The sequence below is a fragment of the Halichoeres trimaculatus genome, unplaced genomic scaffold, assembly GCF_033239565.1.
Source record: "Halichoeres trimaculatus isolate MK-OKI-2021-1 unplaced genomic scaffold, fHalTri1.1 fHalTri1_scaffold_21, whole genome shotgun sequence".
Lineage (NCBI taxonomy): Eukaryota > Metazoa > Chordata > Actinopteri > Labriformes > Labridae > Halichoeres > Halichoeres trimaculatus.
In genome coordinates, this window is record NW_027437199.1 from 14,297,544 (window position 1) to 14,310,431 (window position 12,888).

The 12,888-nt window shown below is 39.5% G+C and overlaps 1 protein-coding gene across 2 annotated transcripts in view; it reads right to left on the reverse strand.

Annotated features, from left to right (window-relative positions):
* The window catches only part of slc38a4 (solute carrier family 38 member 4), a 46,375-nt gene that overhangs the window by 18,632 nt on the left and 14,855 nt on the right, over positions 1-12,888 (reverse strand). The window contains exons 2-9 of one of the 2 annotated variants that reach the window (XM_074698206.1): positions 6,820-7,037; positions 5,515-5,611; positions 5,105-5,220; positions 2,923-2,996; positions 2,725-2,817; positions 2,486-2,567; positions 1,458-1,540; positions 632-690 (exon numbers count right to left, since the gene is read on the reverse strand). In XM_074698206.1, coding sequence (XP_074554307.1) covers positions 632-690; positions 1,458-1,540; positions 2,486-2,567; positions 2,725-2,817; positions 2,923-2,996; positions 5,105-5,220; positions 5,515-5,611; positions 6,820-6,944 — 729 coding nt within the window. In that variant the 5' untranslated portion in view covers positions 6,945-7,037. Of the gene's footprint in view, positions 1-631; positions 691-1,457; positions 1,541-2,485; positions 2,568-2,724; positions 2,818-2,922; positions 2,997-5,104; positions 5,221-5,514; positions 5,612-6,819; positions 7,047-12,888 lie in introns of both variants that reach the window. The other variant, XM_074698205.1, reaches the window with a different exon arrangement.

Genomic DNA, 12,888 nt, shown 5'->3' on the forward strand with positions numbered 1-12,888 from the left:
ATATAACAAAAATTCATAAATTATTACTGAAACCTTTGGAAATACATTGTATTAACATTTTAAAATAATTATTTCAAGCAGAAAGGATGATAATGTTGCAGTTCTCCAGTTGTGATTCTTTTTAGATTTGGATAAAAAAAACATATATATTTTGGCCACAAGAGGGCAGAAGAGAGAAATATAACACTGACTTGGTTATTTTCATATTAATTAAAAATGAAGCTTCATTTTTATCTTTTTAAGCATATGGACAACTTGAGTGCAAATCCAACATCATGCTCCATTTAGCTCTTGAACTTTGTGAACATTTAACTCAACTGCCACTTATGTTTCTGTCTGATCTTTGGCGTAAGGCAGACCATATTATATGAAATGAACATTATGCTCAATTTAGGAGGGCCTGAAACAAAACAAAAAAGAAAAGAAAAAAAAGAGGACCTGAAACTACCAGTAAGAGGACCATTTTACTGAGATCTACTGTTGTCAATCAGACTGATCTGTGGGGGTCGCCTCCTGTTGGTCACTAGACTACAGTTTTAGGGCCCTCTCCCATTTGCTTTTACTTTTTATTTTTTTAAACTAAGAGGTTAGTCGTTGGATTTCTGGAAACCTTTGAGAAATCTGAACATACCACTCCGAGGAAGAAGACCATGCAGGTAAGGGAAAAGCCGCTGGTATATCCAAGGTATCCTGAGGAGAGAAGGTCAGTGAGTCAGTGATACCAGATACTGATGTAATACTGTGTTATAGTTACTATTCTTACTAAGCAACTTGGCACACTGTTGTGTCTTTTTAATGTTGGCAACATCTCTTATTAGCTGTTTATTCTTAGACGTGGATCACATCGTGTTACATGTCGTGACCCAGATCTTTAAATAGACCATTGAAATGGAGTAGGGACAGAAGTTCAGACTCTAGATGAGGTGTGAAGGAAGCCTCTTATGACTGAAAGAGACACTGACCCAGTTTAGTCCCCATCACAATAAAACTCCCAAACAAAACAGAAAGGATCACAAATCCTAACTTTTAATGCATTAGATGAAACTTACAGGGATGTAGATCTATTTGTTTCTTCCAGCTATTGTCTTAATTGCATAATGCAAGCAGTGTGTGCTCAGCATGCAGTGTTACTGGAGGTAAGCCAGAATGGGGGATCTGACTCACGTCCTCACAGATGGAGAACTGGCTCTGACTAAAGGCCTCATAGCAGTGTTGCATTACGGTAACTCGTAATTACTGGAGCTGAGTAGGGGCTTGCCTAGCTTCACATGTCTAGGTTTGGATGATTTGATTAGCAACAGCTGCAAGCACATGCGTATAAAACACTGGCACTAAATTGGTGAATATAAAAAGTGTTCTTGAAAAGTCAGTGATAGTATGCTGAGATACAGTTTGCATAATATGAAAAGTATAGGTTTAAGGATTGAAGGTGTTGTCTGAGGAAAAAGAGACCTTACCAAGATTTTTCAGGAGAGACAAAGGCAGAATGATTCCAACAGACACAAACACCACCAGGTAGTTTCCATCCAAGTACCATTCACTGCAAAGAAATTAAATTCAAATTAGAATTAATACTCAAAGATGCAATGAGGAGGATTGCACACTGTCGTAAATTACTTTTAGTGAGGGGTATGTTTGTTTTGATATTACATAAAATCGGATCGAAACAAATGTGCTCTGTTCAAGACAACTTTTTACTGGATATAACATGCAGAGGTAAGGGACTTATGAGTACAGTTACATAGCGCTACGGTTTGAATCGTTGTAGCAGCCGGCTATACGTTAGCAACATCAGCAGCCCGGTGCTCTGAGATATCTGTAGGCTAACGTGACAACAAGTAAACACTGTCAGCCGTTTATATTTAGCACAGCTGACAGTCCAGTGCTCTAAGACATGTCTGTAATGTGTAACCTTAATAAATCCTGGTTAGCTATGTCCTGCCAGTCATCTACCAAGCAGAGCTAACGTAACCTCACTCTTCATTTTATTGATAGACTCTCAAGTTTGAACAGACCACTGCAGAATAACTGCTGACTGTGGGTTGGAATGAACATTAGCACTAACAGTTTAGCCCCTGTGTTACAGAGTGATACAGCCTGAGCTAAAGGCTAACTAGCTTTTAGCTTGGGCTGTATCACTCTTCTTTTTAGCTTTCTTCTGCTCTTCTGTCCTTTTTCTGTCTGACAGTCAGGCTCCTGTGTCCACCATCACTACAAAATTAGTCATATAAATAATTTTTAACAGATCTCTTCTCTTCTCACTTCTCATAGAGACCTAGACACGCCGTAAATAATTTGTTCCTGGTCGAACGGAAGCTAAGAAGTAGCAATTTGAAATAACCTGCGCTAATAATCCCATTTTAAAGTGTGGATTACTATCAGGCATATTTCTAGAACGGAGACTTTTTCAAGATCACTTTGAAACTCCTCACAGCCTCTTTAACACACTGAATGCACATATTTATCTCATGAAGCACACACTTACCCAGAGATCTTTTCTAAACCCAAGAAGGCTCTGATAACTTCAGGCAGCTCGTACTTCACAATAAAGAGGTAGCTGGACATAGCTGCAAAACAGTAAGGACATGACTGTAAGGGCTTTGAATTGTCTGACATTTAAAACTCTGCTCCAGTACAGAGATTAATCTCTACAGAAAGTACAGCGAACTGTGTTCACAACTATATTTAAAAAAGAAGTTAGAGGTAATGTGGTGATATGCCTACCTCCAATATTCTGCATGGTAATGGAAATAAATGCTGCCATTTTGCCGGGCCAACCGAAGGCTCTTTCTCCCAGCTTCTCATAGATGAGGGATCCTGATGGAGTAGACCATGATTGACAGTTAACAAATTAAACAAGAGACATGAAACCTCATATTGGATAGGGTGAGCTTCCCTGCTCTAGGATGAACTTTCACTGACCTCCTTCTTTAGCTGTCACAAGAAGAAGATGTACTGAATATAAGGAGAGGATGGCCACCCCAATGAGGAGGATTCTGTAAACAGAGGAAAACCAGGGGTCAGAAATCACTGCAACGATCGATACATGGCAACAGTGTCAGGGATTACATGAAGCAACCAGGCTGTGTCAGCTGAAACTAAAAGGATTAGATGCACCGAATAGAAGACAGACAAGTATCTGATAGTGTTGGTAAAGTTAAAGCCAAGTTTGAAATTTCAGCCTTATATCTTTGACATGTTTGTTTTAAATGAGTTGTCTTTTTCAAACAGCAGCGACAAAATAAAAAGCAAAATGCAGCTGTTGGACGTGTGCGTCAGCAGAGCTATTTGTATGTTTGTAGAGGGGTTGTCTTGGGAGACGTGTGACTATTATACGCATCACAAGGGCCCTGTCACATAGATTCTACGTCAATGTATACATCTGCTGCATGCTTCAGATAGCTCAGTGTAGGTCAAACGTGGCACAAGAGGACAGGTACACAGGTAGAATTTTACAACATACAGACTTAATTTCAGGCTACTTTATTTTCTTCAAAGCAAAAAAAGTTTTTTGAGCTGGTGACATTAATTTCTTCTTTGGATTTAATTCTTTTCAAAGTTAGATTCTATAGAAGTGACAACCTGTACCTTTCACCATATTATAAGATGCCTTGCAGGACACAGTGGACAGCCAGGGGTTGGGACTGAAAGGTGTTGAGTGACAGCAGAGAGGGCTCGGATATTAGAAGTCACTCATGAATGCTGGTAATGCATAAGCAGCGGACAGACAGAGCTGGGTGATAGATGCCAGAGGAACTGAGAGCACAGGGTGCTGGGGGGTCAACCATTTCCATGAGCTGCTATGTTCCAGGTGGTAATGTGACTGTTTAATGGGATAAAGATCACACGTTCATTCCCATTTTTAGAGCATGAATTTACTCATAGAATCCACACCAATCTATAGTTTTAATTTGTCAAATATTTGCACCCTTTTTCACTGATTATCACGTTAGCATGCTAACACTCTGAACTTTCTTTGTTAACATTGTGAACATTTACTCTCTCGTGGTTAGCAAGTAAGCATTGTCATGTAGCTAACTTTAGCTTTAAGCACATAGCAGTTATTAAGCCTGGATGAAGGTGTCATAGGATTTTCAGTTATCACCACAAAGTAAGAAATTATACTAGCATGGTCAAATAACTGTATCACAGGAGTATGATACGCATTTGACATAAGCACTACTCCCGAGTAAGGCTCGACCTCCTTTTGTTTCAAATTTTCTGAATCTAAGCAAACATGACCTTTTAAACATTTCACATGATTCAAATATTATATAAAACATGTCAACATACCCTCTAAAAATAAGTTTAACCATCATTTTAATGAGGGGAAGTCATGCTAAAATTAGCCTGTGGCTCATGACACAGACGCCTTTGTATGATACTCATAGAGGAAGACAGTTATAATTGTAGTAGTTTGGTGTTTGCTGTAGTGAATTGGCAAAAGTGTCAAGAATTTGATTAATCCATTACATATCACTTTGTACATCTTAGGTTGATTTAAAAATGTTGTGTAATTTAATGCAAAAACTGCAGGTTGATGCCATTACATAATATGAGAGTTCCCGTGCAGTATATTGTAGTATTAAGTGTACAGATGATACTTTCTAGTTGGGGTACAGAGAGGGCACAGACAGAAAAAAGAGGAACTTCACATGGATGGGTGATCCATCTATGTGCTAATTAACCTTTAGAACACATCAGGCAGCCTGTGTCGTTCAACTGGTGTAATGGCAAAGGTTGTCACTCATGCCTCACTCAGTCTAATTTAGATGTCACAGCATCTTTTCTCACGAGAATGATGCTGCTTTACCCAGCTTCATTTCCACCTGCTGTTTGTAGAACACATCATGCTAGCCTTATTTTAAAATCTCAGTTTACTCAATCAGGGATTGACATTCAACTTCAGATAATTGCACAAATGGAACTCAGAATGTGTCAATTTCGACAGCATGTCAAAAACCGGTCTAAATAAAAACAGCCTAGGTGCAGTGTACCGTAAAGAAGTTGATATAAGCAACCTGCCTGTCCCGTCATGTGCGGTCCTGCTTTTCTAATGCAAGTGCTTATTGTGGTTAATTTGTTCTCCTGCAGCAGTACTTACGTAAAGAGAATGATGCCAGTGTTAGCCATGGCATAGGACAGGCCAAGGATGCCGCTGCCCATAATGGCGTTGCTCAAGTTGAAGACAGACATCCCGAAGGAGGTGTGGCCAGGATGCTGCAGGGAGTGAGACGAAATAACAAGGTTTGACACATGCTAAAAGTCTGCTGTACAATCAAAAACAGTCTACTATGATTAAAAAATACATGAAACCAGGAGCCTTATCTGTAACTTGTTCCTTCATGATTATACTATCTAACGCTATCTATCTTACAACAAGCCATCTCAACTATATCTGATATTGAATCAGTAGCATGCAGCATTTTTGCATGGGTAGTTGTGCCTGGTTTTGGGCTTTTTTTTGACTCCAGGCAAATCAATCAATGGTACTGTGAGTTTAAATCCTCTTACATATTCTTCATGGTAGCCCTCATATTTCTTCTTCTTCATCATCCCATTTGCCAAGAACTTCTGGCTTTCGCCATCGTCAATGTCATCCAAAAACTGACTGTAAAAAAAACAAGAAAAGACAATAATTAGCTATAAAATACATTTAAAGCTTAAAGATATAACAGAGCTGGAAACAGTGTAACCAATGATTACTCAACCAAAATGACTTGACAAAAAATATTCTCTAAAAAAGCTCCAGACTTAAAGGAAAAGGAGAAAATCTTTATCAAGTCTGTTTTAAGTTTGTTTTATGAGTTTATTTCATTCAAATAAATACATATTCTTCTTTGTTTTGGACAGGTGTCATATGTCTTTTAACTGTCTTTGTGTCCATTTAGTTTAAGTTTTTCAGCTAGAACAAGATTGATTCAGTCGGGAACATTTTGCTACGCTTCGCTTCAGACCAGTGGATACTGTTTGTTATGTAAACTTTATTTTAGCTGAAATAGTGTTTGCATTGCTCTGAAGACCAAATATGTAACAGAGGATGATGATGCCATGATGCAAACAGTAGAGACCAGCTGACCTGGTGGTGCTGGTTATTGTTGGTCAGCTGTGTGTGTCTGTTTCCTAAATTAACAAAGAGAGTGATAGAAGTTTAACCTCGTCACCTCACAAGAGTCAAAAGTTTCTTGAGAAGCACCACTGTTGGGTTTTTATTACTACTTTACTGGGGTAAAGTTTCTTAGTACAGATAAAGCCACTGACTGTATCATACAAGCTCATGGTCTTCATGATGTCATCTATTTGTTTCTGAAAGTGTCGTAGCCGATAGGCGGCAGTTGCTAACTCAACCTAACTTTATTCATCCTAGAATGAGGAAGAAGCAGAGTTGAGGCAGGCATGAAACCAGTTTTCTACAGTGTGCCCACCTGTTGAATATTTGGCAAAATAAGCAAGTTCAATATTTAAAAAAATTTGGATTTATTTAAAAAAAAACTGTACTGAGAGAGAAATGAGCTACCCACAACAAAACATTTCAACCCTCTAAGTGAACATGTTTTTTTGTTGTATGCATGAGGTTTCCAATGAAAAGTAATCACTGTAGTCCAGCAAAATTGTATGTAGTTTATAACAATGGCTCTTCAGACTTCAAATAGGCATTAATACATTGAGCCAATCTTGATCCATTCATTTATACTTCTATTTTAAGAAATGTCAGGGTACAGCACAGACTGAAAAATGTTAGGAAATGAGCAGAAGTTCCTGAAAAAGAGTCTCTAAAACATGAAATGCCTTGCAGTAAGAGCTCATTCAAACTCCTACCTGTCGATGGTGGCTTTCTCAGAGTCAATGGGCTCTGTGTAGCGATCATCCAAGCTGTCTGTGCTGTCATCATCAGCCTCTGTGGAGACTTTACTCAGCTCCATACGATCCACGACTCCGGGCATGGTCCTCAGCAGTATGAGCAGCAGAGAGATCTGGTGTTTACAATCTCAGGGTTTTAATATTCACAAAATGATGGTCAGCTTCTCTCTTAACTTCTGGAGAACCTTCAAAAGATGGAAACAAAGCAAACATCTATGTTTCAGTGACTAAGATCATTTGAAATGAGCCAACTTGTAATCTCCAGTGACTTCCCAAAGTCTTAAACTTCACTTCCAGTTAAGGTTACCACAGGAATGCAAATTTCCAGGCAGATACATGTATTGTCTGGCTTTATTGCCAACAAAGGAGCCTTATGGCCTTGATGTTGAACACTTTGGAAAACGAAATGGGGCCCTGTAGCCTGCAAACCAGTCCATCCCATTTCCTGGAACAGAGGGACTATTTGTCATGTTGCCTTGAAGAGGAATGCTGGGATGTGATGCAACACTGGCACCCAATGCAGCTCCACAAGTCCTAACTATTTTTACTTTATACCATCAGGATATTTTGGTTGAACAGGAGGACTGGCACCTTTGGGTATCCTTCCTGTTACAATTATGCAATAAATGACGAAATTCCTCTTTTATGGTTGTTCTATGAAAGTACAAGCCTACATTGACGTAAATGGAGGTTACTGACTGAAGTTAAGTCAACAGACCCTGAAACCAGGTCAAAGATACAATGAGTTCATGGGGCCACCTGACGGCCTCCATCAACAGACCGCCTTGTTCATTCGCCATTTCGTTTGCTCAGCCTCACGCAGTGACAAGAAACAACCAACAGTGCTACAGAGGGGCACACACATACTGTATGTATTCCATCAGTGTCATTCATCATGGGCTTATGTAAGAGGGACTAAAGCAATGGACAAAGTCAGTAACTGCTTCTATGAGTGTAAAAAAAACACAACTCACTCACAGGTACAAAACCACAGCAAAAAATAGTTACACACAAAAAAAGCTATGTGATTCAGAAGTTTGTAACAACACCCACAAATGGTTACGACTTCTTATGCCATGGGGTGAATGGTGTTGGTCCAGAGTGAGGAGTTGTCACACTTCTAAGCTTTCAGTCTAGAAAAGTTTCTTTCAACCAATCTGAATAAGTTAATAAAAAGGCGGTAATAAAATAGGATAAATAAATCAGACTGTTACATTTACATGCTAATTTCCGCCCTCGAGCCGTTGTCAAAGAGCTAGCTAAAAGACATGCAAATGTTGACTAACAGCAGCTTTCTGGATCAGCCCCCAGACTTGAAAGGGGCTAGTAGACGTGTATTGGGACATTGTCAGAGTCAGATTTGCTGTTTTCCCTGTTTCCAGTTTGGCTGTAGCTTTGTACTCTGTCTGTAAACATGTCAGTTTTCTCATTTTTCTATTTAAACATAATAAAAAAAACTCTATTGGTCATTTAAGTACTCATGACTTTTGACAAGCAGCTCCCAGATGTTCTTTTGTTGATTGCCAGCAGCCTTATAACTCTATGTGCTTTTATGTTAGCATGCTCAACTAGAGTACATTACCATAGCATGCTACATTATTAGTTCAGCTAAAAAGAGAAAACACAGCGTACCGCGTGTTACCCCAGGGCATGGTGTGCAAAATCTTTAAGCTATGGTTAAATACAAGCATGCAGTGGTTTTCTGTACAAAAACAATTAAATGAGCATTTTTCTTTCTTTTTTTTTAACCTCTATGTCTTAGTGTTTTGAGTAATAAGATAGAAAAGAAAAAGCAGAACAATCTACAGTGTGGTTGTTTTAATTATTACTCAACAAATATCTCTGCTGCAACCCTGCTCCTGAAAGAAACCAAAACACAGGGCTGCAAAAATCCAACACACCCCAAGCGTTGAGCAGTTATGGAGAATATGAACTGGTTTTAAACACACTTTTCATACCTGGAGGTGAAATCATGCTCATAACATACTAAACCCACAATATATTGTGCAGCTAAAATTGAACCATGTCTATTATATGTTAAGTGAGTTTAATTAGGAAACAACCCTGTGCCTTAGCCAAGATGTGCAAAGAGCCAGAAGACATGACTCCCTGACATTTTCCTGATAATTTTAAGAATCTCAGGTCCCATGATTCTTTAGAAACTACTTGATAGGCTCTGTCAGGTTTGGGAGGGGAGCTGGATGGAAGACAGCAGCCAGATTTGAATGTTTGCCCACAGAAGTGCAGTATGCATGGATAACGTCAGGGAATATTCAGAAGCTTCATGCTTTACTCTTGAAGTCAGAAAACTACATAGAACAGTAGTGTATATGAATAAATGCAGTGAAGAAAACAGAAAGATACACAGAAGCAGTGGGAATAGAGATCAGTGATGGCGGCAGTAAGCTAGAAAGGAAACCTATGGTTGATTGTTAAGCAACTACTGACACAAGCTTTTTCGCAGCAGGATCTCTGCAACACGGTGTGTAAAAAGTGTTTACAGTGAACATGCCATTATCCGGTTACACAAAGCGTTTCGTCTGCAACAGTTTTTTCAGCAACAGACTGTGTTAAAGGTGTCAAAACTCTCCATCCTGGAGAAGTTCGGGCTGTTGTTGTTAGTGTAATCTAGCTCTTTGGAAGTGGTATGCTTTAAAACCAGACTTTATCAAGCCAACAGAGATTAAGCAGCTACGCTACCGTTAACAACAACATCACACACGCCAGTACACCCAAATCTGTCTGTGTCGCTGTCTGCTCTGTGGCGAGAGTGAAACGGAGAATAGTTTTCACTTTCATTGCCAAAGGATTAACCTGTCTGACTCTGTTAACTTCACAAGCTCCCTGGTTTGATGCTGCGGTTGATACAGCCAGTGCAAAGAAGGACACACGTATGGCAGCGTGCCACACGGCACACACACACTTCTGATGTGGTCTCAAACATGAAAAGCCAAAACGGGCTGCGGTTCACTCTTTCATTGCAACAGGATGAATAGTAAAAGCATCTTGGGTGCCTGTTTGTTGCTGGAACTTTCTCTGCTTACATTCGAGGCACAATGGCGACCACATTTACATGTGATGTCACAGCTGAACAACATGCTTGCAGGGGCCATTTATGTACCAACTAATCGCAATGCTAATTAACGAATGCTAATGAAACAGCTAAAAATCAAGTCTCCTTTCAGAGCAGCATGAATATAAATGATATGCTCAGATGAATACAACCCTGACCTAAGCAGCCAGGGTCATTTCTACAGTATTGTGTCCCTCAGGGTGTCCCTAGATGTCTTCACACCTGAGTTGACATCTGTCTATTTTAATGCTAAGTGTGAGCCAGACCCCAAAGCAGGCATATTATGCAACTCTAAGCATCTGCTGCTTCCTCATGGTTCACAAGTTCTTACCTGTCTCGATTTTCTTTCTCTAGTAGAGGGTTTGGCCACAAGGGTACCCCTTTACAACGATGGTCACAACTCTACTATTACATAAGCCTAATGAAGAGTAGTTAAGCCATGTTATCAGAAAACTTTGGCAAATAAACTGGCCTGGTTTATGCTGGAGTGCAACTACAAAAACTGCCTTTGAATTGAATTAATAACTTATTTTCACCTAACGACTGTTTATTCAGTGTTAGCTTAACACTCAGAGTCGTAGTAACCTCATCATTTAATTTAAAATGAGCACCTCAAATTAATCACACTTCCCACATTAAGTCATGTATCAGAGTAATAATAATAGTAATTAGTATAAGAGTAATTCAGAGCAAAGGAGAGACACCCATTCTTTCTGATTAATGTCACAAAGACTTGCAGACCGAGCTGTGTGACTTTTGTCTTAGCTGGTTCCATGTGTACATTCTTTTGTAGTACTCAAACACAAAAAAAATCTAGTCCTACCTCTTTCCAAACATTACCTCTTTGCATTTTGGAAATACTATTGCCAGAATCCAACCCAGCGGCAACATTGACAAGCAGTAAGAAAAGTCTTTTAGGTCATTTAGAAACAGTTTGTGTTTTATCTAAAAGCTTGGTATTTTACTCAATCAGGTACAAGAAGTAAAAACAAGACAAGCATATGTAAAGCTTAATGACTTCCTGGCCATAGTTTCACTTATTTCTCTACAGCAGCATGCAAAATCTGTTGAGATGCATGGTTGGTTGACAAGTTTTGGACAGAAATACTGCACGTTTAGGCTGCACGTGGGGAAAAAGAAAAGTTTAGATGCACCACAGTCTCTATTGTAGTAATCATTTCTTGTAAAAAGTTACAACATTTATGCGGATAGATGCAGAAATGGCAAAGTCTCTTATTTGCTCTCAGTTCGTGCATAGATTCAAATTCAATGCATACCTCAAATTGGGCTTTTTAACAGGTAGGTCCTAAAATCCTCATGCGTCTATTCTGTGAAACACTCCCATCTACTTTCACACATCCTTCATCCAAACAAACTCTTGCATCAGCCACCTGAGAGAGAAATTCCTCCCAGCAAGGGGAACAGGAAAAAAAAAAACTCACTCTACCTGATTTGTGACTGAATACAAACCCATGCATTTCTCAAACACACCCCTGCAGCAGCTAGAAAAGTAAGGCTAAGGAGATATGAATTTTAACTCCAAAAGAAAAACCAACTCCTAATCACTAACTTATTTTCTTGCACATTATAGACTACGTTTTTAATGCAAAAAATGCATACTTACTTTATCTCAAGTTCCTCAATTGATTCCAGAATTGAACCTTTTTCAATTTTTTTTTTTTTATAAATGACTATTGACTAAAAAGCACAAGTTAGAAGACAGATATGTGAGAGGGTGAGAGGCTGCAGCTCTTTTGTAACTCAGGTGAGAAAGCTGGCTTTTAAAAGGGAGGAGGGAGGGCCTCTTCTGACCAATGAGGGTGGATGGAGTTCACTTAGACCGCACCTTCTTTCAGCACAGTCGTAAGCACCCTTGAAATTCCCCTATACACACACACATACACACACACACTACAACACACACATGCATCTGAGGCAACTCAAATGTACATGGAGGCAAGGGACAAAAGAGATGTAACTAAGAAAAATCACAAAACCAATCTAAATCACTTTGATGACGCAAAAATGTTTACGTGCCGTAGAATTGAGCATGTACAGATGTAAAGAGTCCAAATGATCAAAAATATTAATAAATAAATAAAAACAGCAATCCAAGCTCTGACACCGCCAACGTCAGACTGAAGATCAAGAGTGCACCCATTCTATTAAATACCCCTGGTTGCTTTAAGATGTGACCACATGACCTGCCACGTGACCATGAATGCCATGTATGTTCAATTCTATGCAACCAGAAAATTAAACAGGCCAAACTCATGTAAAGGTCAAGGGTCACATGAGGCTCCTGTGTGCACCAGTGACTTGATAGCACACACACCACCCACGTTTATAACAACAAATTCCATTGTCCTCGACTGTGCTGTACCAACACAGACACACGCACGGTTATTTGCACACGCTGCTCCTCACATGCCCAGGATGGTCTGTGAGTAACTGTCAGTGGTTTCAGGGTGGGCTGTGCCGCAATCTGACCAATCAGACGACAGCACGGGGGATGTCGCTGTGCCCAGGGTCATGCTCACATTAGGGATGAGTTTTTATCTTTGCCTACTTTGTAATGCGGGAGGAGGGGGAAGTATTGTTCCCATCATGCTCCATGAGTTTGTAATTGTGCGGGTGGCACATGGTGCATGTGCATGTCGGGGACGAAAGCCCTTTTCTCTTCAATTAGCTCAATTAACAGGAAATTTAGTAAACGAAGCATCTTAACACTCTACAATACTCAGAATGGGAAGCCATAAAAAAAAGACACTATTTGTGCAGTTTTTCACACAGCAACAAAATTGGGCCCTTTCCAGAAAATCTGATTTTCTTAAAATCCAATCTTCTTCAAATCTTCTTAGAAGGAACAAAATTACAATTCTCCATTTTACAACACAAGATCAAGAAAGGCAACAAGTTGATGGAAGTTTTTTGTTGCAGGTTTCACTTTTCTA